General features: G+C 37.4%; 2 protein-coding genes and 1 long non-coding RNA gene across 3 annotated transcripts in view; 1 reads left to right on the forward strand and 2 right to left on the reverse strand.

Moving 5' to 3' along the window:
* The window catches only part of Picot (putative inorganic phosphate cotransporter protein picot), a 39,253-nt gene extending 30,627 nt beyond the window's left edge, over positions 1–8,626 (reverse strand). Inside the window, exon 1 of the mRNA XM_076778424.1 lies at positions 8,422–8,626. Coding sequence (XP_076634539.1) covers positions 8,422–8,506 — 85 coding nt within the window. The 5' untranslated portion in view covers positions 8,507–8,626. The remainder of the gene's footprint in view (positions 1–8,421) is intronic.
* Positions 1–27,461, forward strand: LOC143348336 (ionotropic receptor 75a-like). The gene is made up of 9 exons (XM_076778426.1): positions 1–99; positions 22,662–22,825; positions 23,501–23,839; positions 24,561–24,676; positions 25,261–25,431; positions 25,956–26,197; positions 26,569–26,777; positions 26,841–27,115; positions 27,297–27,461. The coding sequence occupies exons 2-9, from the start codon at positions 22,685–22,687 to the stop codon at positions 27,322–27,324; spliced, it is 1,521 nt and encodes a 506-aa protein (XP_076634541.1). The 5' UTR covers positions 1–99; positions 22,662–22,684; the 3' UTR covers positions 27,325–27,461.
* Positions 10,276–26,079, reverse strand: LOC143348338 (uncharacterized). Its single transcript, XR_013080755.1, has 3 exons — positions 25,945–26,079; positions 10,846–11,054; positions 10,276–10,688 (listed from the first exon to the last, which is right to left on the reverse strand). It is a non-coding gene; the product is annotated as an uncharacterized LOC143348338 (long non-coding RNA).
* Positions 27,462–27,506: the final 45 nt, after the last annotated feature.

Below are 27,506 nucleotides of genomic sequence, written 5' to 3' on the forward strand. Positions count from 1 at the left end.
AGCGAATAGGATGGAACGTGGTCGCTGACAGCCGGCCATTCTCGGCCCGCGCGCAACTCTTTGCGAGTCGTTCCTGTCCATTGCGATTTCGCCCTAAAGGTTAGTTTTCACATAGCAATAACCAGTCGCGACGGTGCAGCGTGTCTTTCGACTATTTTCATGCGGTCGAGTGTTACACAAACGTAATTACAATAATGGAAATGGACTCGAAGAACATTGTCTAACAAAGAAAACGGTTACGACGAGAGGAAGCGAGATAGATATGAGTTCACCGCGTGCGTTGGACGCCCATGTGCGTTCAATACGTTTGAACAGTAACACCGTGAAAACGAGAATGAATTTGCTTGAAACATTATGAAATATCTCGCCACAAGGTTCAAGGTTTGCATTCGCACAGCGTCAGTTATGACACTTCCGCTATTCGCAGGATCCTTGACTATTTTTATCGATAAACAGGACGTGCGATATTATCGATATCGCATTTAGACGATCTGATTTTATCAAACACTTCTGTGCTGGACAATAATATTTATCGCGAGGTCAAATCTTTTGTTTAGAATGCACCTGCACGTATTGTAGATTTTTCCAGATTTCAGTCTACGTATTATTATTGATGAAGAATATATTGTATAACCTATCATCATCATTGTTATTATTATTATGCATATTGGGAGAAAGTGTAAACGTTATGATAGAATAGTTGCGTGCAAGTAAGGTATAATCGGAGGCTGTTTTTAATTCTAACCTCAAAATTAACGTACAAAATAACACTGAATTAAGACTACGAACGTCTTGATAATTGCTGATGAATGAAAGATTTGTTCAAGTTTTCTTCAGTTCGAATTAAAATTTCTGAAGGAAATTGTCCACCAAAATGAGAGGCACAGATGTTATTTACGTCCTCGGAATTAAATATCGACACCAGACGCGGAACAAGAGATAAGAATTCTTGATCACGGCTCACCTTGGATCGCGATCTACGATCGCACACTCGCGTAATTTCTATTGCAGATCATTCAAGTTCATTCTGGAGCATTAGAAAAAATTTCGTAAGGAAACGTTAGTTTAATAACAGCGTAAACATAACTGTACTTTATCCTGTATCAAACGTATAATTATTTTTTGTTCTATAATTATTTTCTATCGGAATCTATCGAATTTTTGATTAAGCAATGAATATTCTACAAATTCTAAAATTATCATAATCGACAAAACTAGTTGAAACAAGGTCGAACTACGAAAGATGCATATTTATGGAGCACCTACGCTCGCGTTGTAGAATACTTTTTTTATTAAACAACTAATCGAACGAGTTCCAACGCCTCGCGACACATTTAGTCCGGTTTTTCTGTATTCTAGTCGCGCACATAGACGGCCATTTGCCGCCTAACCTCCACGCTGTCTGCGTCACGAGCTCCGCTATTCGAAAGGAACTGGACGAGACACCACAAACATTTTTTTCGTTATTCTCTAGTTTAGTAACTTTTTTCAATTTTGACTATTTCACCTTAGCCTTGGAAACAATGTTATTTTATCGCTAAAACAAAGACTCGAGTGAACTCGAGAAACTAATACAAATGTAGTTTATTAAGAAAGAGTCGTATAATAAAATTAAAAATTTTTGTTGTGTTTAGCAGATTCCTACAATAATACACGTTCTATGAAAAAAATGTTACGTGTCTGTCGCGTACGTTTTTCTTTGTTATAATGACAATGTGCATATTCGTGAAACACTTGATCAATTATATGAGTCATTAGAACGATACGTATACCTCGCCTTTGTACCGTAAACGTATTCGTATCTTTATTGCTATATGTATATTACTTTATTTAAATTTTTAAATCATATCATACTAAATACAACTTTGTACCGATGCCTAGACATTGGTCTGGGGGTGCCAAGGTTTAGAGGTTGTCAACGTCGTTTATCTTTATTCGTTATTCGAAACATTGACCTAGATAAGAAATTTGGCCATCTCAGGTTGCACAGTTTGTCGTGTGACGCGGCCATATTGGATTGGCGGTAGCAACGCTGCCACACGCATCGTATAATAAATCATTATATCTGTGACCCTGTTATCGCTGCGATTTGTCCATCTACTCGCCACGTTAGCTATAAAAAGATTTTTCTTCGACGAGATCGCTTTATCGTTCGACGACTCGAAACAGGCCCGATTTCGTGAAAAGAGCGAACCAATGGAATCGTGTAGCTAAAAGATAGCTGTTTCCCGCCACACGTGCGACCACAATTAGAAAACTCAGACATCATCACGTGTCCAACAAGTTTGGCTCGCTTATGTAAGTGGAACGAGGAGGAAATCTCAGATAAGATAATGATTTTAATAAGGTCCCGTGTGTCGAAGTCCGTTCGATCGGTAGACTCGTTTTTTGCGAACCTGAGACTCGCACGGAATCGGTACCGCACGAAAATTACCGATGGCGACGTTCCATGCAAAATAATAATGCAGGTAATAATGATAATAACACTAGATCTAAATCGAAAGATATATCAAATCAGTCGATATCAAATATACCAAATCGTCCAGTGGACTCCTGATCAGTTTTGACGTATGGAAATTTTACGACAATAAAATTAATGGACAAACGAACGATAATGTTAAATAAAAAATCTACAAATATATAAATAATTTTTATGTTAAAAATATAGTATTTTATTTAAATTATATAGATCGATTTGGCATGGCACGACTCGGTGGAAATTCGTAAGGCTGCGATTACGTAAACTGCATGCAATTTCGCACGAATTGGCAAGCGCTTACCGTGCGTACACTTTGTTTATGTTTTGATGCAGTGACCTACGATGCTCGATGTAGTCGTTCGTAGGTCGTTGGAACGATTCGTCACTCTTTTCGCGCGATGTCGCGAGGCGATCTTCAATTTGCACTAAAACCTACTTTTTTTTACATCACGTCATATTTAGAAGAGGTAACATTTATACAGCACAATATCACCAAGAAACTTTGCAATAATTTCAGGGACAAATGAATGTTTTTAAAATCAACGGTGACATTAAAACTGTTATTATGTAAATTCTAATTTTTATCGTTGTAATTATCATTGGATCAGAAAAGTTTTCCCAATGAAAATGATTCCAAACACGACCTCGTTCAAACTGTTCTCAATTCTATGCAATTTTAACGATTTCCAAGTTTTCAACGATGTGCAATTGAAAATGGTCCAAACTGGGTCATGTTTGTACTTATTTTCATCGGGAGAACTCCACAAACCCGTCGATAAATACTACTACAACGATCAGAAATATAAAAATTGTTCATTATTGAATAAGGTCAACAAGTTCCTTGCTCCGAACGAACGTCAACAGGTGAATAATTTATTCAGAGAATACTCTACTCATCACCGGTATTTCGAGGGTTTTTTCGTGGAACAGTCGTGTCGCGCGTCATGGACGTAGATCAATGAGCGAGCGGAAAGCAATCGGAAGCGATTTAGATCGTTTAACGTTTCGTCCGTCGAATTGTCCGCCAAGTAGATCAGGCGATACGATTTTTCGTTCACGATACGAAAAATAAATCTTTTTTCTTTTACCGTGGATTTAATGGGTACAGGTGTTGCAAAAAATCATTTTTACTGGAATGGGAAGATACATTGAACTAATTCCAATTTACGAACGATAAGTAAATGGAAAGTGAATAAAATTTGCCTGAGTCTGTTGTAGAAAAATTTCCATGCAACGTTGGTCTTTACGACGATCGATGCAACCCTTCCGCTAAACCTCGATCGAGCGTCGATCCGAAAGGGTCGCCAAGGTCTCGGTCTCCTCGAGCGAGAATCGAGTCCACCTATAATTATTTCTCGCGGCTTCGAACGCGTCCTATTTGGTTCCGCGCGCGATCCTTGAATTTACTTGCGTTAACCACCTCGCTCGATCGATCGTGAAACGTGCCTTTGTGTGACTCTCACTCTCGGGTTTACAGTTGCGAAACATCGGTTCAAAAGAAGCTGACGACGTTCTTGCAGAACACTCCCGGTACTTGCTTAGAATCCTTTTAGCTCTGGTAGTCGAAAGCAAACAATAGACAAACATATACACATATTTTATTTAATTGCTACACTTAATATTTTAAGACTTAAAAAAAAAAAAGATAATGGTAACAAACGATTTTCTGATAAATAACTATTAAGATACGAAACGGAATAGAAGCCAACAAACATATACTAAAAAATATTTTTAGAAATTTATTGGCATCGATGGGCCATATCCGGAGTTCCAAATTACAAGTTTTTTTTTTTAATTTCATTCCGTTATATAATAATACTTTGTAACTCGAATAATGTGCTTCGTTAATTTTGATAAACTTTGGAGTTTGCTTCCTTGTCTCACTTCTAGGTTTTTAAATTTGCACGGTCGGGGTATATTATCTCTGTGTTCAGCATTTGCGAAATTGCAGAAGGTACGTTCGTTGAAAAACCATTCTTGGTTTAAAAATACATTTTATTCTCAATTTAGACGATGTTCATTTCACACGTTTGAGATAACGAACAACCTATTCTATTACAGTCGGTCTCGCGAAAGCATGTCGGTGATATCGTCAAAACCTGACACCCAAAGAAAGGGAGACAATGATAATCCAACATGTGCGGACCTTTCGAACACGCGTTGGTTAAATTTCTTTCAAATTCGTTTGTGTCATCGAAGAGAATAGAGCTTTCATTTGGGATCAAACACTAAGTTGCTAAATACCTGCACAATTTAATCGAGAAGCGGATAAAACAATACAGAGAAAAAAATGTTAATGACACATGGCCAAGTAATTATTTTTTTCTTTCTAATACCTTTTTTATTTTCTAAATCCATTTATCTTCCTACCAAAGATTAGAAAACGTATATGATGGATTTTGTATCTCTGATAAAAGTTAACGAGAAAATTATTTCTTCGAATCGTTCGGTGCACGTTTAAAGTGCGACTATGTTTCTACAGATACTTAAAAAAAAAAAACATAAAAGATTTTCGACTTTACTTATCTCTTTGATGAAAAAATTAAATTACAAAACATAAGAAATATTGTTTTCGATCAAATATCGGAAATAAATAAGCGATCGTGGTTTCCGTTAAGTTGAATCCCGCGACGAGTTTAAAGTTTCATTGTGCAGTTTGACATAAAGCAGCGCATCTCGTCATTGCGCGATAAAGGGTTAAAAACCCACGGTTGACAGCTCAGATTCCGCAACGATTAGTCTTAATCGCGACTCCATCATTGGCGGGACACGGCTTGTAACCACGAATAAGCGACTAACGTCTCTAGTCGCAAAAAATTCTTTTGTAATCTCGCGACTTTGGTATCGTGCATCCGAGGATTTCTGTCAGATTGTCTCTTTTCATCGATCAAATTAAACCGAGCCTGCTTTGTCCGTGAATAAGTTAAGCTAGGCGTGTATCATCGATCTTTCATCGAACGACAGGTCGGTCGACGTGATAAAAAGTCGCGAGCTTATACGAGAGAGAAGATACCCTTTGATAAAAACATCGTTTGAAAAATTTTCGTCCACGAACGTGTTAAGCTAGATATACAGGGTGTTCGGCCACCCCTGGGAAAAATTTTAATGGGGTATTCTAGAGACCAAAATAAGACGAAAATCAAGAATACCAATTTGTCGATGAATGCTTCGTTAAACAGTTATTAACGTTTAAAGTTCCGACCGTACTGAATTTTTTTCTCGAAAGTGGGTAGGATTTCGGGGATATGTGTATTCACCAAAAATGATTGCAATTGACCCCCTGAACCGAAAATAATTTTTTTAGAATTAATTAAAAATTTTTTTTTTCGTCGAAAAATTTAGGCATACCCCCTGTCGATTTTTCTTAAAAATTCGTTTTTCATTTTTAGTAATTTTGTTTAACACCCTACAGAAAAGTTGTCTAATACTTTTTTGTAGATACCCATGAGCTCTACTTCAGAAAAAAGTTCCATTGAAATATATTCACTATTGTAGGAGTTATGGCTGTTTGAAAATTGGACCATTTTTATGGGGTTTTTCTCATTTTGTGCGGTCAAGGACCAACTTTTCGAATATTTTTGCGATTTACACATATTCTCCATCAAAATACGTGTAGTTTGCTTTTTTAAACATTGAAATCGTCCAATCCGTTCAGAAGTTATGACGTTTTAAAGATTCGCATGAAAATTCGGGCAGACATTTCTGTCCAGAAATTGTATTTTCGGTAAGGAATTTTTTTCTCGAAACTGGGTAGGATTTCGGGGGTATGTCTGTTGACCAAAAATGCTTGCAATTGACCCCTGCAACTAAAAATAATTTTTCCAAGACGATTCGAAAGTTTTTTTTTTTACCCAAAACTTTCAGCACTTACTCGAATTTTTTTCTCGAAAGTGGGTAGGATTTCGGGGGTATATATAATGACCAAAAATGATTGTAATTGACCCCCGCAACCGAAAATAATTTTTCCAGAACGATTTGAAATTTTTGAATTTAATTGTTAATAACTTTTTAACGAAGCCTCCATCAAGAAATTGGTATTCTTGATTTTCGTCTTATTTTGGCCTCTAGAAATCCTCTATTAAAATTTTTCCCAGGGGTGGCCGAACGCCCTGTATATTTTATAGTTCTTCCATCGAACAACAATGTAGTCGATGTAATAAAATAGCCACGTGCTTATATCGTAGAGTACTCGTCGATTCTGACAACAGAGTCGAAAGTGATACTTCGCTGCTGAGAAATTGTAGAGGATGCTCTCGACTGAAGATTTTAGTCGATGATAAACGGATAGCGTGTACCCTACCCTAACAGTTCGCCTTGAAACGGCACCTAAGAGAATCTATCGTTTTTTCTTCGATTCGTTTCCCATTTTCACGCGTGCCATGCATTTAATCCGAGATAATCAGCACAGTTATCGTTATGCAGATAGTTCTCGTTACGTAAAGCAGTCGCAATCTCCACGCAGGTTGGAGACTCTTAAGAGTTTCTCTGTCGAAGCAGAACGATACGATTTCAAGATTCGTTTCAGAGACGGAGACGATTTTTCTGGAGCAAAATACGACGCTCAACAATTTTAATTTGTATCCGGATCGAACGAATTATGGATATTTCGATAATTCGAATTTTAATTTATATTAAAGATCGATGATTGGAAAAATGTCCCTCTTTTTCAATTTCAATTTTCTTGGATATGTGAGAAAATAATTACCGATGATGGCAATAGGAATTTTATTTATATTGGCGGGATACGACGCCCATGGCCTTGACCTTGACTTTAACATTGACATATGCTGCAAAGGTGAAGCTATTGATCAACTTTTCTAAACAACATAATTGCAGGTTTCCTATAACGTACGAGATATATTTGCTTAAATACCACAAATGTTCTGAAATCTTCCGCTTCCTATAGTAATGAGTCTATCGAATAGAAGTACTGGAAATATTAGTAACGACCGTTACTCAAGGTCGTAATAAAGTTCAAACATAATGTAACGGTAAACACAAAAATGTTTCCTTCAAACTGTAAGATACCTCGGTACTGACATCAATACATGACTAGAATAAACGAATTTAATACATTTTAGCGTTTGTAAATTGCTAGAAATTTATGGAACAATAAATTGTCCACGATGCAATTCTGTTTCAATCAATTTACAATAAGTGGTCAAATTACAATCAATTTTTTTATAAACACAGTTTCTATTGTTCGAGGATTACCATTTTTAATGCGTAAATTCATTGAAATCAAATAGTTTTAAATTAATTTAATTAATTTGTTGTGGTCACTGTCATTGAATCATTTGCTTCTTATAGTCGCGATCCTGTTATCTCAGTGATTTCTATAACAGAGTTTGATTGTATAACATATAAGAATCATGCCAATTTCGATATATCGGACTTTATCTTCGTTAATCTCGAACGTAAGTCAGGCGCGTGCTGCCAAAAATTTATTTTCTCGACATATGTGCGTACCACTTAGAACCTGAGGTCAACAAACTACAGGCCACGAGGTAAGAATAATTTTTAAACGAATCAAAAAAGCGAAACCAAAATATTATTATTTCCTGTATTCACGATGTTTTTCTTTCTTATAGCCACGATAATAATTTATTTATTTATCGAAAGACCCTTTAGTACATATAGATATAACGTAAGAAAAATAAGCGAGATGTCAAAGTGCAATGTATGACAGTTCGAAAGCACACGGATGATCCAGAAGATATTACGTCGATTTGCTATCACTATGCTAACGAACTACTTACAGTTACAAGAACGTCAAACGGATGCGTTTTAAACCAATGTAATTGAAAATATCAGGAAACGATAAAACATAAAAACACGAGACGAAGAAAAACAAAGGGACGAGAGTCGCGTGGACTCCGGTAGCGCGGCGAGTCGTCGTGTATTTGTTCTAATAATTGATGAAAACAGAAAGTGAAACTTACAGGTGGGCACCGGTACTTCCGCCTCGAAGATTTCAGGCTTTTTGATCTCGGACTTGTGGTCCGGCACGGTTCCGTTTTTGGACATGATGATTCTCGCGGCGAGGTACTCGTTCGCGTGCACAGTCGAGCCGACCTCGATATATCTCGAATCTCGATCCCCGACAGGCGAAACGATTGCAGTCTGTCGCCGAAAGCTCGCGCGGCGTTCTCGATGGCACTGTTGGAACCACCGAGGAACTCGCGGCACTTAGCCGCGAACACCTAGCGCCTGTCGACCAATTAGAGCACGCGTTTTACGCCCCACTCGCGGTCCATGGTGTCCCCTCCCCTTCCCCTCGAGGCGGCAGAGGCAGTGCGCGTCGATATCGCGTCTCCTGACACTGCTTCGACGCGCGAAATCAAAGGATTTTCGCGGCTTCGCGCCTCTTTTTTTCCTCTCCCCCTTTATCCGGCGCTGCTTCATTTCACCTATCGCGGACTAAATAATACGACAAACAGTTCCGTGCGAAAGTCCTTCCGCCTCGCGGCGGGACAACACCTGATGGAAAACCGTGGAAATTTCTGACGTTTCAAAATACAAATATGCATTCCACGCATACGATTCCGTACACTTGTTACTCGAATACTATTAGACTAGTCGTTTGGACTATTCGATTATGTTGGACTATTGACTATTTGGGCTACTGATTATTTAAATATTACTCGAATACTTGACCATTTGGATACTTAACCATTCGAATACTTAACTATTCGAATATTACTCGAATTTGAATACTTAATGGTTTAATTATTATTCGAATACTTGACCATTTGGATACTCAACTATTATTCGAATACTCGATTATTCTGGTGCTTGATCATTCAAATACTTGAGCATCGTGGAGATTATTCCAATAATTGAGTGCTATGTGGTTAATTCGGATGACAAAACATTTAAGCGTCGACATCGCATGTCCTGACACCGTGATCGTCACGTGAAATTGAAGGATTTCGTGGTTTAGCACTTTTTTCGTTAATTCTGTATACCGGATTCCACTGTTTTGTTTCATTTACTACGTCTAAATAGTTCGCCAAACAGTTTCGCGCGAAATTCCTTCTGCTTCGTGGAAGGTTCAAGAACAGTCAACAGAATATGTACCGTGGAACTTTCTAACATAGTGCTCGATTATTTGAGTATTCGACTATACAGATATTTAACTAATATCATTCGAATACGTCTCACTATCAGTTTCCATTCGTATTTAAACATTAAATAATTGCTAAAATTGATGTGTTAAAATTCGACGTCAATCAAAAATTGCCTAAGATTAGTAGTTGCAGATTGTTGATATCAGAAACTATTATATATGTGTAGATTAAATTCCGATTTCGTATCTGGCGAATCTACGATAAGAAACCTAATGGCATTTGGTGATTCTGTTTCAATTGTCTGGTGACGACCAGCAAGTAGACAGCAATATTTGCAGAGCTCAAAAGGACTTCCGACTCGGTTGATCGCGACAGGTCTTTAAATCGAAATATTTAATTTTGTCTTAAAATGAATCACAGGAGCATTCGTACTTCCTGAACTTCGGATGGTTGGTATATTCTTAAGATAAATATTATGGTACCCTTATCGATTAAAATACACACTCTACTAACGAAGTTTTCGATTGATATAACTTTCGATGCAATACAACAAAAAAAAAAAACTAATCCAACGAGTACTAAACATAATCACAATTAGAACAAATATAGTGTATTATAAAGTAGCCATTGTTTTAGTTTTGGAGCATCATTCATCTAAAGTTTACAATAAAAATTAATTTCAAATTGAATTGACTTTTAAACAAATGTTAATAACACCTGGTTTATCTCGAGGCTTGTATTTGAGGCCATTATATTTTACGTTAACATTTTGTTACTGAATATTTATTTCATTCAAACAATCTTAATCTATTTGTTAAGATAAACGTTTTGCAAGTTAATACGCTTGAAACAGATCACAATAGACTCTTGACATGGCGTGTAAACAATAGATCTCACCATTTCCAAGAGGTATGTAAGGAGTATTATTCATCACATTGACGGTCACGGTTACATAACCTCTTGTACTCTCAATAATACACCATTAGTGTCTATTCATAGTGTCTTTGATCTTTACGTAGCGTTAAGATAATGAATCTTTTTTTCTCTTTACATATTGAAGATGATGCCAATCTAATCGATCCATTTCATTGTCATTATCAACGTTCAAAACATTCTTCGACTTGATGTTTTACGATACACTGCTTTGCATTAAATTTGCATTTTATTTCTTGGTCAAATAATTCCCATTTAATTCAATTCAATTAAATTAATTAATAAAATATATATTTTAGAAGCTTAATTTAATTTAAAAAAAAATTACTTGTTTGAAACGCGTAAGCGTAACAATATACCTACATATTAAATTTTCATTTCCCAGGCAGGATAAACAAGTGTCCAGTGTCTCGTGGACGTCGGTGTATCTAAATCCGGTAGCTCCTTTCTCGAGAATTCGCGTAACATCGAGACACCCGTCGACGCGTGTCGGTTACGACACCGTAGCGAAAGTTGGGACTTCCCCGCGATTCTGGTAAGTTCGAGTCGAATCTATGATTAAAGACTCCATGCTGGAACAAAACATGCAACAATCGTTTTTTGGCCGGCGATGTACAAGGTGTATCTTTTAAGTTTGTCCGCCAGGCATTTCGGCTATACTTGAAGCAGAGATTGTGAAAGCAAGGACTATAAATACACGATGTAGCAGAAGGATATAGAGACATCTGACCAAAGACGCACGAACTCTCCGTTCGACCCAATATATGTATATGTATAGTTACCTTGCAACGGGAGCTCCGTGAAAGTTCGAGAACGTGCACGCTGATGCATCTGACGCACCTAAACAAATGATATCGATTGCTCCGCGAACGCGTGCACGATCGAGGCAAGCACACCGATCCCGATTGTCGAAACTAAGCGACACGATCAATTATTCCAAACACGAACTCGGCTTAACGAGACCAGACGCTTGATGGAAATCAACGATTCCAGCGTTGTACGCGCTTAAGAACTACAAAGTTGCGGCCTCGTGGCCAGACTAACCTTCCAAACATTCCTAACCCTCCACGGACAGAGTTGGACAAAATTCTCACGCGCGAGGGTCATTCGATAAGCAGGGAGACAGAAAGAAGCGTGAACCTTTGAAAAGCATTTTTCGTTTCAATTTTCCTCGAGAATTAAATATTTTTGTCGAACTTAGCTAATCCAAATAGTGGAAATGGGATCTTCTATGTGTGATATAAAGAGAAAAATAGATTAGGTTAAAGAGAATGTTGATCCATCGGTAAATAGAGCGTGAACAGTCTCGTGTAACATTTTCCCAGTCGTGGGTCTTACGATGACTCACTGTAATGTCTGACCTAATGCTATACATTTCCTTCCATTATTTTTTCCCTACGATAGACGACTCGAAGACACATTTTTAACGATGGAAATGCAGTGATTAATAAATGATAGGATTATTTGAATAATTTAATATTTGCATATTTAATAGATGTTCGAATAAGAAAGTGTTCGTATATTTCAACTATTTATGTAAGGCAAACGCTAGTGATGCAACCGTTGCAATCGAGTGAAATGCATGAATCTTTGATGATCAACAATCTTCATGAATATAAAGTAAATGAATACGTAACAGGCTTTGGACATAGTTGTGTCAAGCATATTATATTTAAACGTTTTCCACCGAGTTTATTGCTCCTATACAGAAAGTTATAATTTATAAATTTAAATTAAAAACATGTATGTGTTAAACTGGTGGAAACAATTATAAAACAAATTTTCGTGATCAATTAAAATTGATTTGCGAGATATGGTCACAATTTTTAAATTATCCTTTTTTAGGCTAAGAGAATAGGCCAATTTTTTAAGCTATCCTGAACTTTAGGCGTAGTTTTTAGTCAGAATTCGCCAAGCGATAATTGCTCTGCGAAACAATCTTGGACAAATGTATTGGGAAAGTTCTTCACCTAATTTCATAAGTATACATGTATACATAGCAGATACGTGCGAGTATATATTACGAATTACAAAGTAATTGACATTAAAATATTATGTGTACATATGTCATTGCTAGGTCTGAAAGAGTTCATTCGATATGTACATAAAATGTTGCATATTTGGGAATTTTTTCAACAATTATATTCAATAAATCGTTTCGAATCCCAGAACATTTATACATTTATTGTCCAACAATAAGTAGAAAAAGAATTAGCTTAATATTTTTATTATTTTATTAGTTATATATATTTTTTTTTTATCCAAAAAGTAATGTTTCCCATAACGATTTAATTTTTATATTCCTTTCATAGACTTCTGAATGGTCTTTAATAATTAATGATCATTTAGAACAAATTATTCTAAAACATTCTATGATTAAAGTAATTCTATACAAAAGTTTCTGTTACAAGAACGTGCAACAATGCTAATAGTTTATGCGATAACGCGTATCTTCTTTTCAAACTCACTGAATGCATTCAAACAATTTGTTGTCTACGCAATCCTAAATTGCTAGCTTGGGAAGCATGCTTGTCATTAAACAAGCAGTTTCACTAATTACCTACATTTCCGTATTTCATTATTACATAGAAGAGAGGAAAATAATTATTAATATACTTAATCGGTGGAAAAGTCTTTCTGAAATCTTGTTGATACACCACGATCTATAATCCGAAGAATAATTGATCGGTACGGATTACGCTTAAACGTCGAAAACAATACAAGAAAACGTCGTTCACAAAAGATTAATGACGAGCGAATTTTTATCTGTTAAATTAAGAAAAATCCAAAAATAGGTGCGCGTAAAATTGATGAGGATAAGTTAAATCTGACGAGGCTATATTAATATTCACAATTATAATTTATCGTATGTGAACTATACAGGGTGACTCTAAAGCGTGTATTCAGAGGTAAAGCAACTTTGTTCAATACTTTATGCCTAAAATCTATTCGTTTTAAAATGTCGTCGGAGAATTTGAAAACAAAGGCTGCTTCCCGTCCGCAATATGGCGGGCGTTTTTTTTTTTTTTTTTTATTTGCCTGCTTCGCGTAGCTCGCGACCACGCAGATAAACGACGAAAGTGAATTATGGTAATGGCATCGCGGATGTTGCAAGATAAACGAGACCTCGAAGGTGATTGCCTCTCGATAACGAAGCGCTCGTAAAAAAAATCTCTGATGAAAGATGGACTCGTCGAATCCGCCCAGTTAACAGAGACGGGCAACGCTCTTATCTAGATAAAAATCACGAATAACGAACAAAAAAGAAACAACCATTTATCCATCACTCGTCGAATAAAAATTAAATTATATTCGATCACGGAACAAAATATTTCACGACGAATAAATAGGAACGACAAAATTACTATATGGAACATTACGGGGATTGCTTTTATTGGGTTCTCGGTGCACATTATGCACCAGAGCAGAGATTCTCAAGGGACGCCATGTTGTATTTCTCGAACGGAAGACGTAGACGAATTGGCAAGCTACGACTTCCAAGTAAGCCGAACAATATTTATTTTTACTCGAATCTTATAAATATTTGTTATATAATATGTTTTATTATAATATATTGTGACGTTACCACCGATACTATCGGTCAATGCATTTCCATTATGATTATCAAGAAAGTGCAGCACGAATTCCTTTACATTTTCTTTCTATGCTGTTCTATTTTAATATGTCGCAATCGCGAATTCGTGTCTCGTATAAATTGAATTACTCTCGAGAAAATGTCTGTGATGCTCGATATCTTGTTTGTACACAAGATGCCACGCGATAGCATTACGAACCCAGATATTCTTGAACTGTTTAAATTTGACGAACAAGACTGCAACGAAAAAAAATGGCGGACACCTTCGAGACTCGGAGAAAAATTGGTCCTGACACTTTTGTTCGTATCAGTGAAAATAACGAAGGTATCAAGGAATATTTCGTACGAAAAAATACGTGTTTCCATTTTTATTCGAAAGAATTCGAGAGAATCGAAGAGAATAAAACGGAGCATCGCAACGCGACGAAAGAAAGATGAAGATTCGACGAATCGTAGCAGCGATACGCCGGTGTAATCCTGAGCACGCGTAGCCCATCGTCATCGTCACACACTCGACTTTTCTCCGACGTCAACCGGTGCAGGTCACCTCCGCCTCCGTCGGCGGCGAACGAGCTTTTGTTGATAAGAAGACGTCGGTGGGCTCGGCGCACGTGTCAATCACTAACTCGTCACGCGACACGTCGATGAGAGCCCCGAGCAAGGTCGGATTTCCCCTCGACGGCAATCTCTCGATATAAAAGGTGTTATGGCCTCCTACCTTCTTCATTTCGCGTCGAAAATATAACGATTACGGTCGCTCCCGATACCACCGATCTCGTTTCAACACAGCCAACGATTCTTCCTGCGATTAAATTATGTCTTCGCGCTTTCGTTTCTCTTTACCAAATCCTTCAAAATGGCTTCCTCGAGCCCACACAATGGGAAAGTACGTAACCTAAAATTTACCTACTTATTTTCGAAGATTCATGAATCCTATTTAAATTTGAGAATTATTTTCCACGGTGAAAAATCCTGTTCACTTCTGGATGACGTGGCAGTCACAGCGTTGAAACGATTAAACGAGTCAATTTTTTAATGTTTACAGTATCTTACATAACTGAAATATTTGTTGATAATATATTGACAAGCGTCCGGGATACTCAAAGATCGTGGGTTCTCCGAAAATATATCTTTGATTCTTCGAGCCTTCAACAGTCGAATGAATTAATGTTCACAATGTAACGCGATACAATTCATGTTTTGATCATCGCCAATATATTCTGGTATTCCGCGTGTCTTATATTGCCGATATTTCCACTGCATCAAAGATTCCGCTTCTTGATTCATACCGTTCTCCGCTTTTGCCTTTATGATTGACTTTTTTATGCAGTCGCCTTGAATCTCGCGGTGCGGAGAAACGTAATTTCAACGAAGGAAATTATATTGCTATGTGCAACGCGCGGTGTGGCGCAATCGATGGTTTCGCGAGGAGCCACAAAAAATGTGTATTTCAAGAAATGTATTCGGAAACGAGGAAGTCACATTGAATATGCAACGCATTCTTATCACTAGGAAACACTGATAAATACGATGGCACGAAATAATCTTTTCTTTTTAAAAAAGGTTACGATTGCTAGGAGCAATCATCGATCAATTATTGATTTGAGCGTTTGGAAAAAGTGGGCCCCCCTCGAAAGTTGAGGTCTACCATTTTGGTCGGTTCGTTAGAAAATCGTTCGTTTACGAATAGATTGTTAAAAACGTGGCAATGCACCGTCATGCATAAATCATGATATCAGGCTACTGACATAGCTACTGATAAATCGCCCATTGCTAATCTCCTTGCGTCATTCTTCGAGTCTGTTTATGCTTGCTGCACGTCTACGTGTTCTACGCATGATACCGACAATCGAGCCGGTTTTACAAACGTTGCCGCTGCAATAAAAGTGGTACAAGGCGTCCCGTTAATCGCTGTACAATCTAGAAGGGGTTGCTAGTTAATTCGTAAACAAATTAGAAATTTAGAGCAAAGCGTTTTCGTTCGAACTTCCGTGAACGAGACAGATGACTTGGAAATTCTGTCGAACACGCGTTAGCACGATTAATTCTAAGTCTTTCGTACCGGTACTGTACGCAATAGCATGTTCCGGCATTTTGGACAAATAATCTGATAGATTTATCCTTAGAAGATAACCGTCTTATCTTTATTTACTAAACTATCCCAATCAAACGAAGCTTGCGCTGAAATTCATTACGCCGAAAATAACAATTAGCTGAGTGCACTTTAATTAATTATATTATATATTTAATATTATTAGAAACACAGCGTTCGATAATCGGTGGTACAACTGCATCATTCTGCATGAAAATATGAATCCAAAGTATAAAGTAAAAAAATCGTTCGAGGCTTTGTTTTACAAGAGAAACAACTTCGAACACATTTTACGTATTTCAAGCACTAAATAAATATTGTAATTGTTTTCAAACCATTAATAATAACAAAAGACAATTAAGTATTGGAAACCGATTGGTAACGTCGAACATTGTCGATATCGTCGATCGAACGCCGGGCAAGCGACGCAAGGTTAGCCCTCGTCTCCTGTTGCGGTTTGTCGATCGATAGGTCGAATCGATAGTGCTACAACGGTCGAACGTCGCCATTGTTTATGTCCCGCCACAAGAGTGTCATTGTTCCGTCGATCGATTTCGACGAAGCTGGCGTCGCGAAGAAAATGTTCATAAGTCAGTAATTTGTCTCGGTAGAAAATTACATGGACAATTCGACGCTGAAAGGGGAAAAATGGCACGTTGATATTAAATTCCTAATGCCCAGTTTCACAATAATTTCACTTCACTCGTAAAGTCCCGTATATTAAACAAATCCTCATTTTGTGAGCATTGCATTTAAACAATATACATTTGAAGAATCACTAATTAAATTCACGTGTCTAAATATTCTTTTACGCTAAGAAGCGAGTAAGAAAGTTCAAAAAACTGATCGTCCTTCCGTTTCGCGCACGTTTATCGCAGAAATGCAACGTACACGGTTTGCCCTGTTTCAATTTTTTATTTAATTTGATTTTTCCGACTATCTTGCGTCGAACTATTTTCCGTTAAAGAGTTTCTCGCGTGCTCTATGCTTACGGTCCAGAAATGGTAACCCTAGCTCTCAGGGGTGTTATTTTCAAAGACAATCGTTTCGTGAATGCGCGGCTGGCTCTTCAATGATTCAGAGCCCGTTATTCCCGTAGGCGTGCCGCCTCCGCGTACGGTCGTCGGCGTTCGTCGAGATATTGCCACAAATTCGAGGCCCGTTCGAGAAACGAAACTTATCGTTAACGACGACAAACCTCCATGTTCATCGAACATGCTATTCGTCGTGTGGATTTTAGCGTGGCTGTCGATGTTCGACGGTCGTGCGGCGGTCGCGAGCCATGAAACGTTCGACTATCCGTTCGTGAAACTCATAGAAGACGCCATCACTTTTCTGTTTCCACCGGTGAGAGTGTCGGCGCATCTCTGCCACCTCGACGAAGGTTATTACTCTAAATTATTCGTTCGTTCTGATAATTAACGATCCAAGGCTTGATTTTAATCTACAAATGTGAATCATTCGTACTCTCTGTGCAAAATTAAATTTAGACAAGAATTAAACGATCTCGACGGAAGGGGAGGGGGCATAATCTGATGTAATTAGTCTTTCTGTGGCGTTGAGATTGTACGAGATTGACATACTTCGTGTCACGGTTACAAAAATAATCATTTTTGAAGACAAGATCCATCTTTACGAGAACATCGAGAATGGCGAAGGCACAAGTTTTTAATACGTTGCACACAGGAGGTAAGGTGGAAGAATAGACATGGACCACACAGTACATCGTAATAACCAAATAGGAAAATTACAGTGGATCGGTGGAGAAGAATTACGAGCAATGTCGACATTGTTTCCTGTTAGAAGTAAATAATTGCAACATGTCATCCTGACATTGAGGAAAGCGTATATCGTAGTAAATCAGAGTGTGTAAACGTTTGGCAGTTAAGACACTGTTATCAGTATGGCTTAGTCTAATACGAGTGGCCAGATACTTGCTTTACGTATGGACGAGATAACGGGGACGTCGATGAAGTTGGACGTCTTCATTGGAAGATCTTTAAACTATATTTTCTTCGGTGTATCCATCGATAGACACAAACAGAGGGGGGGGGGGGGGGGGGGGGGGCACAAGGCCCTATTACTTAAATTTTAATCGTTTCAAGCGATTTCTTTGACATTTCGTTTCAAGTGACATTCCTCGAACCGATATATTTCATTTTTCTCCTATTATGTTACGAATTTTATCCTCGTCAGTCTAAGAAAGACAAATGACACGAACTTATGGAACGATCTAATATGTTTCGCTTATCCAAATGTTTTGAAATGCAAAATGGTTCCCGATATTACGCGTAAAATACTCGATGTACGACCGGAAGTTGAATTCTATGTATAACTGTTCGATTACTCGGCTTCGTATGCGTGCCCCGAACAACCATAAATGTCTTGAACGAGACTCGCTGACGCGTGATTAACCCATTCGTCCGTAATGACGAGTTGTAGCGAATAACTCGACGCGTTCACCGCTCCGAGCCACTGCGTTGGTGGTTCTCAAACTGTTTTGCCCAGCAACCCTATTGAATAAGGGATATTATTGGATAAAAAATACCCGCGTAAAGTGTTACGAACTGATTTTCCAGAAACAAATCAAGATATCGATTTTATTTTTTTTCTTCGATTACATGATTCAAACTTCCACATTTTTTAAATGAAAGGTGATATGAAGCGATACGATAGTTTGCACAAACAATCAGACTAATTTGATGTATTTTATAATTAATAAATATCACTATATGCTAAACTTTACCTCCCTCGTCGTGCTTATCAAAGAATAGAAAACCTAATCTAATCTCATTCTACTATAATGTTAATAATAAACGAAAAGCATTTTGTATGGCCTGTTTAGAAATTGTAGGCTTCCATTTCTTTTATATTTTTCACTATCCTCGATAAACAAAGAGTGACTCACTGATAGGCCAAAATGGCCATCGTTGGAAACCACTGATCTAACCACCAACGACCAATACAAACTCGTCGAAAGGACTAAACTGCTAATTTTATTTACACCTTGGTTAAACTACGTTCATTATGTACTTAGTATATGAATAAATATACCGCCTACTTTCTTAAACAAGCATCTAATTTGAAATTGCGTTCTCCTTGTTTCGAGAGATAAACAGTTAAAAATCAATACAATTTTAATTTTTAAACGAAATTATAATTAACGGATATAAAATTGAACAAACGAATTTTAAAATTTGTACAATTTTTTCATGTTTCCGTTATACAGACTCGAGAAACGTATAATTTTTTAATTTCCATATTTTTACAATAACCCTAAGTAAATAATAATATAGTTACAGTGGGAATTAGAGAGATAAATCTAACCTAACATTATTGCACAAAGTGTCGATGACGCATGAAAGGGGACTACATTGAAAAGACGTGACTGTCCGAAAGAAGGAAGTTCTAATAATGAGACAATAAGTATGAAAACGAGATCTGGAACTTAGAAGTATGATGATATGATGCAGAAATTGATGTCTAAGACTGAGTGGGACGATGATTGTAATGAAAGATTAGTACGAATATGATTGACAGGGTAAGTAACACGCAATGAATTGCATGACAAAAAGAAAGTAGAGTCATACTTGATTATAGTGGGCACGCGTATAGCCATAATGATTTTAATTTACGCGCGTTGCACACTTCTGTAACGTACTATGTACATGGATACAGTTAGGGCTACCATATTAACAAGTTTAAAGTGGGTCAAACAATACAAATAACGTTCACGTATACAAAAAGTTTTCAAGTTTTCTTTTTACATCTTCGCTATATTGCTAAAAATTAAACAAATTATAAAGTAAATTTAATCCGTTTACATCGAAGAAACGTGAAGCAATAGAACTTGTTTTGAACTTGTTGGTTTCGTACTCTTTCCTATTTAAAATGTAAAATTAAAAATATTTTTAATGCCTTATTACAAACTAACCACTGATTCCTTAGTTTAAACATTATTTTTCCCAGAATCCATTCATTTTCGAATACTACGTTTACTCATTTATGATAGTTTCCTTGCAACATGGTCGTGTTTTTCTACTGCTTGCCTCGCGACTTCTAAATTGTCTGTGTAAACGGTACATTATTGCCTTCATTCTATAATTATGCGAGGATAAAAAAAATGATCCATGAAACAAAACGTTCTACATTCTTTTATCTATTTGAATATTGGCGACTTTGGAGGAATCTGATCGCCTCTTATCGCGATTATAAGCTCCGCGCACACATAATCATCGCGATCAATTTTGAAAGTGCTACGTTTATCTCGAAAGCTTATGTAAACCTGTTCGAATAGACGAGGTATTTATAGCGCCAACGATAATAAAACTTATTAATTAGTTTTGCTGTACCGAAACTAATAGTATCAAATGAGTTTAAGAGTAGTCTCAAACGAGGTCTTTACCAATTTTATAAGTGCAACCATAATTATAGCCGAGGAGATCAGTTATGTTTGGGAAAATTATGTGTAAAGACTCGGGAAAACCTCCAAACTGTATAAATACATTGTTTCGCCCCCTAAGACGTGCCATTTTTTTATGCTAAACTAAAATAAATATTGCAAATTGTTTATATTCGAATCTGGTTGTATGTGACATAAATTAAATTATGCACACTCATTTACGCCTGTAAGTATGCAACTTATCAAATAGAACAAACACGGCGTCATCTGCAAGGGAAAAGTAGAGTTACAATGGCGGGAAATTCGTAAAATTATGATAAAATAAGTACACGACTTAATATGGCTAAATCAGATATGAATCAGGGAAAAAATTTATTTGTTTTAATAATCCGATCTTCTTCATTATACATTTTTGCCAATCTAATCGGTTGAATAATCGTACATCTTTGGTAATCTAATCAGTTGAATTGGTATTAAATTAAAATCAATATATTAAAATCACTATATCCATGCTCGTTCTAATTAGATTCTATTGTATACTATAGTGATTAAAAACATAGTCTAAGAGTTTGGAGACTTATACAGGTTTTGCATCCCAAATTCAGAATTTCTTTCTATCTTTCTACCAATTGTAAAATAGAAACAATTCATTATTCCTTATTTTCTTTTAAACAAAATGCATGCAAGCCTGATCTATGGGTATATTTAAAGCCTCGTCGCATAACGGAGAAACGCAATTGAGTTTTTGTTTGTACAGATTTTCCCGAGAACGTGCAAATGTCCAAATATTTATGAACAGTAGAGGCAGTCGTTGCAATTATTGGAAATCGCCCATCACGCGAACAATTCATATGGGATCGTAAAACCTGTTATTTGTTTGAATTGTGTATGTACTTATTGTTAACACGTGCTCATAATATACTTATCACAGTCTCCGTCGACTATGCGAACGCATTGTGTTGCGTTGTTATGTGTAATTCTCTGTTTCGTTTAAATTTTCGAGAAATTTGAAATTAAATGAAAATTACTGCTAAAATTTCAATAACGTATGAGGTAAAGTTTCCATTACTTGAATTTTTCTTTTCATAAAAGAAAACAAATTTTTGTAATAATATTCCCTGTAACAGGGAGCAAGAAAGATCAGCCTCGGTAAGAATTGCTAGTTCTACTTGGTCAAACTCTTTAATCTGCCCTTGAAAAGCCTTCGACTAATCAGAAATCACTCGACGCGTTTCAAATTTTTCATATCGATGTTACCACACTACTCTTCACCTGGAATTAATTTCTCTTCGTCCTAACACTACATTGTACATGTACAATTCGACTCGCAGAGAAAGTTTCAGAATAAATTATCCGCGTTAGTGGAGGATTTATCGCACTGTACGAAGCAACCAAGGAAATAATAAAGATTCTCGAGTCAAACGATATATTAAAATCTAAATTACCGTTGGTCTTTCCATCACTATATCTCGTCCCAAAGCTGTTGGTGTAAACTAATTCGCCGGTGTTTCGAACAATTTCTATCTTCGTTAAACACGATACGCATTATGATCATGCACGGGCACGATAAGCGCGATGTTTTGACGAGATCTGCTTGTCACGATACATAATTGACTGTTTCTGCCGGCATACAAAATTAATTAGCCGCGTATGATGTCAGACTACAATAAAGCGATGAAGAAAAAAATGACAAAAAATACGAGGAACTCATTTCGCAGCAATAAGTACGAAAAGCATTAAAAGCGAATTTACGGTTCACCCAACGCCGTCGTAAATTTGACGACGGTACACTAGAGTGGTCCAAACAAAACAAAATTTTTTTTTTTTATTTAAAAATTGTTACCTCAGCATTTTATTTCTTAAAAATATTCTTCTTTTGTATTCTACGAATTCATTAAATCACGTACAGATATAGACTCTGAAACTATATTTTTCTTTCGATCTTGTATCTTTCGTATTCTTCGACAAATTAATTTTTTGTAATGTTGGTCAAAATTACATAAAAATAATCGTCGTATCCTATTTACCGTGGATTAAGTTAATTGCATCAAGGTAATCTCACTTACGTTCCCCGACTGTTCTTGTTACAGACGAGGCAATTAAACTGTCTAGGATGATGTCAAGAAGTCGACTGACTCACGAGATTCATCGCGATTTCGAGGGATTCGTCGAGCGGACGCACGACATGTGGGACCATCAAATCTTGTACGTGGTGGACCTTGACTGCGACTACGCAGTTCAACTTCTACGACTTGTGAGTTTCAAATACAGAGCTTACATTGGTCAAATAATGCGACGCACAAATATTTTATAAGAATTTTCTAAAAAATTAAATTAAAAAATTTGAAATCATTCTGGAAAAATTATTTTCGGTTGCGGGGGTCAATTACAATCATTTTGGGTGAATAGACATACACCTGAATTCCTACGCATTTTCAAGAAAAAAATTCGAGTAGGTGGACAAATTTTTCGGCGAAAAAAAATTTCAAATCGTTCTAAAAAAATTATTTTCAGCTAGGGGGGTTAATTACAATCATTTTGGGTGAATAGACATACACCTGAATTCCTACGCATTTTCAAGAAAAAAATTCGAGTAGGTGGACAAATTTTTCGGCGAAAAAAAAATTTCAAATCGTTCTAAAAAAATTATTTTCAGCTAGGGGGGTTAATTACAATCATTTTGGGTGAATAGACATACACCTGAATTCCTACGCATTTTCAAGAAAAAAATTCGAGTAGGTGGACAAATTTTGTCGACAAAATTAAAAAATGTCAAATCGTTCTAGAAAAATTATTTTCGGTTGCGACAACATAAATTGTTAACAAATAATATTTATGAGTTGAGAATTTGAATTAAATTGACGAGTTCTATAAATCTAGTATTAACATATGTACATGTTTCGTGACGCGAAAACATACTTTTTTGAAGGGCAACGATAACGACATATTCGTGGCGCCCATTAAATGGCTTCTGCTTCAAGACAGAAGAACATTTGATGCAAATACGACGGGCCAGTCGACCTACGAAATCATGGAAGCGTTCACGGACATGAACGTTTTCCCCGACAGCGACGTAATTCTAGCCACGAGACTTCGAGACGACTTCACGGAAATAACGTCGATCTACAGGCCGAGTCCTTCGCGTGGCGTGGTACTAGAGGATCGAGGGAACTGGACGACAGATCACGGCTTAAAAATGAAGAATCTCTATCCGGCGTCGCGACGCAGAAGAAATCTACAAGGGACGCATCTGAAATCCTGTCTCGTGGTATTTAGGGACTGTCCAAAAATTTATAAACAAAACAATTTTCTTACGTTCATTTCAATTAATTCGCAAGTGGTTTCTATTCGTTCAATTTTCGACTCGGTATAAACACAACCGTGTTCCATGCGAAGATCATAATTGCAGATTTCGATTTTTTATCTCAGAGGATCGATAGTCATTGTCGATGCCAAAGTAATCCACACTGGCATCGATCAATAGCAGATCAATGTCAGATATCATTTAACGTTTGTCGATATTTAATAGAGCTATACTTTTCTGATGGTACATTAATTGAAGATATAAGGATTTTTTTTGTTAAATGCCCCCCCCAAAAACTTTTTGGATAAATTGGATAAAGAAGATTTATGGATTCCACTCGATCGATCAATCGGAAACATATATTTAACGCGAAAGATTAGTAAAACTCTTTTAAAAAACGTCGATAAGATAACATTTTTCGAGCGATCTATACGAGATGGAATTCTTTCTTATTATCTAAGAAATAAATGGAACGAAATAGTTATTTTTTTTCATCAAAGTAAGAAAATAATATCTTTCAGCGGCTTTTTAATTGTTACGGAAAGCCTTGAACTCGTAAAATATAGGGGCGCGTTGTAATTGTGACGCGCAGTGTGTTGCGATCGGGTAGCTAGTAGCATTGTTGTACGGTAAATTTACGAGCGAAGATCGGGGCGATAAATCAGCCGTACATTTGCGTTCGTAGATGACGGATCCCGATACCATCAACCATCTAACCGATTACGAAAATAAGCATATAGATCCAATAACGAAGGCCAATTATCCCTGGGTACTGAACATGGTGGAACGGATGAACGCAACGTGAGTGTTTCTCAAATTCTGGTTCTATTTTTTTGTTATAAACATTGCCCACCGATGCTAAAACGCTACGAACGACCTTCGCAAGGACGCGAAGAAAGAACAGCTTTCTCCTCTGCAGTGGCGTAGCCAATAATTCTGCATCCCGACATTTAAGCAATCGATAATCAGACTGAACGGATCGACTTTCTGGGAAATCGATTCAGAGTCGGGGACTTCCCTAAAATTTACTATCATGTCACGAGACAATGGAAATTATTTGCGCGATACGAATCGTTGAGGAGTAAAGAATGTTAGAAATTTTCGTGTTGTCACAGTAATTTTTAAACGTTCTTGTAAACACTGAGACGGGAAAATCCCGACTTAAACGTTCGAGACTTTCGTTTTTAACGAGAATCCGGAATCTAAACCACAATCTTGTTTCTTCTAACCTCTCGGTTTTTCCGAACCGAGGTTTATTTTACATTCGAGTCTCGTACCGTCGCGAATAATCGATACTGTCGTTCCAGAATTTTGAACAACTCCGAAGTACAATATTTCCTCGTACTTTCAGCGACCGTTAAAACGCGTGATTTTTCTATGTTTAGTGTCAGTTTTGAGATAACGAACTCGTGGGGATATCGTGGCGAGAATAACTCATGGAATGGAATGATGGGGATGTTGCAACGTCGAGAAATAGATCTGGCGGGCACAGGAACCTTCTTTGTTAAAGAACGTATCGGTGTCGTCGATTACGTGCAACTATACACGCGAACACGGTAAGATACCTTCGACGTTAAAGATAAAGTTACGTACCGTGTACAGAATAGAGATGTTGCTAACGATTATCGATAACTTATTGATAGTCCAAGGGGGTTGTCATCTTTTTTCAAAACAAGCACCTTTTAAAGAATTTATTCGAGAAAAACTGGTCGATGAATCGATTTGATTTTGTTCTCAACGGAAGGAAGCTACATTCTAGGTTATGTTATAGCGACACCTTCCGTACTCGCCAACAGAGGGATACGCTTAACCTTTATCGAATGTCTGCTATCACGCCACAAGCCACAAGCCGATACAATATAAAAAAAAATGATCAAAGCTGTACTTAAGTTAATTTCCGGTACACGCGTGAAGCATGCCACAGTTACACGACCCTACTCGGATATAATTAAGATGATCAAATTACCTCATTCATCCGGTAATTGAGTCCATCGTGCGCATATTGTGGCTCTCGTGCCATAATCTTCGCGATATCGTGTTATGATACAAATTAATACGTACATACTTACTTACGGTACAGCTCGATGTTCATATTCCGTCAACCCCTGTTGTCGGCCGTGAGTAACATATTCACTTTGCCCTTTCAACGCTCGGTCTGGATCGCAATCGGCATCTTTCTGCTGCTGGTATTCATTCTACTCTGCATTTCTACGAAATGGGAATACCGCCATCGCACTACGGAGTACTGGGAGTCAATGAATCCGGCGGAACAAACGCTCAGCGACAATTTGATGGTCGTCCTGGGTGCGGTCGCTCAACAAGGTTGGTACACAACATTATGCTTTCTTGATACGAACGAACCCATGAAAAACTGAAAACAAAATGGCCGTACACAAAAAATTGTAACTTGCATAATATTTCCTTCTTCGAAACTAAGACATAAATGAAAACATTTGAGTGATCCACTTTGGCTTGGACACCGTGTATGCATCCATATTATAATTGTTTCACAGTAGGACTAGAATGTTTTAAAAATATTATCAACGGAACATTGCACAAACATTAATTCAAAATTCTATGACTCTTGTCGTAAAACCTTGCACTCTCTATTTTCTGCATAATTTCTACAATAAGGGTGTTAAATAAAATAAAATTAAAGATATTCCTTAAACTTATGCCTTGGAATTTAATAGGATATTACTACGAGCCGTACAGAGTTCCACCACGGATCGTCACGCTAATGCTTCTAATCGCTGCCCTTAGCCTATATGCCTCTTATACAGCCAATATCGTCGCTTTGCTCCAGTCCAGCACCGATTCTATCAAAACCCTTAGCGATCTGTTGAACAGTCCGCTGAAACTAGGCGCGCAAGATGTCATTTACAACCGATATTACTTCAAGGTACGCCCTCTGGAAGGAACTTGGAGTAATATGGGGTAAAAAAACATGTTCTTTTTAACCTAGTCGTTTCAAGACCCGGTGAGGAGAGCCATCGTGGACGAAAGGATCGAGCCAAAGGGCCAGAAAGCTTCTTGGATGAACATGTCGGAGGGCGTTCGTCGCATCAGATCCGAATTGTTCGCGTTTCACGCCGAGCGAGGCACGACTTACAAATTAATGCAAGAGACGTTTCAAGAAGAGGAAAAATGCGGAATCAATGAGATTTATATGCTTGGCGTGTTGGATCCACTTATGACGATTCAAACTCGATCGCCATATAGGGAAATAATAAGAAACGTGTAAGACCATTGTCGTTTTCAACTACTTTAGTTAGTCAAGGCTATTTTTGTCAAATAAACGAACCCTCCATGCACAATTTAACAAACGTCGATGGTTCAATTGCCTGCCCGGCTAAAATAATTGAAAACGATTATAATAGCGAATAAAAAACGTGTCTATCACGCGTTCGTCACTCAACAGTCGTTTGCAGAGCTCTTTTGATGCTTGAGACCGGTCTGAAGTATCGGGAAGAGAATCGACTATACACGAAGAAACCCCAGTGTCAAGGACAGACGGGTTTCATCAGTATCGGATTCACCGAATGCTACTTCGCAGTGGTCTCGATGGGTTATGGCGCATTTCTTAGTGTCGTCTTGTTAGCGTTGGAATTTCTTTGGTACAAAAGGTGCG

This window comes from Colletes latitarsis, chromosome 11 (genome assembly GCF_051014445.1).
Source record: "Colletes latitarsis isolate SP2378_abdomen chromosome 11, iyColLati1, whole genome shotgun sequence".
NCBI lineage: Eukaryota > Metazoa > Arthropoda > Insecta > Hymenoptera > Colletidae > Colletes > Colletes latitarsis.

Bases quoted from the DNA above. Each gene is read 5' to 3' on its own strand.
- LOC143348336 (XM_076778426.1), top strand. From the start codon at position 22,685: ATGATGTCAAGAAGTCGACTGACTCACGAGATTCATCGCGATTTCGAG. The intron at 25,432-25,955 runs GTAAGATACCTT...CTTACGGTACAG, and splicing joins CAACTATACACGCGAACACG to CTCGATGTTCATATTCCGTC. The intron at 26,198-26,568 runs GTTGGTACACAA...GGAATTTAATAG, and splicing joins GGGTGCGGTCGCTCAACAAG to GATATTACTACGAGCCGTAC.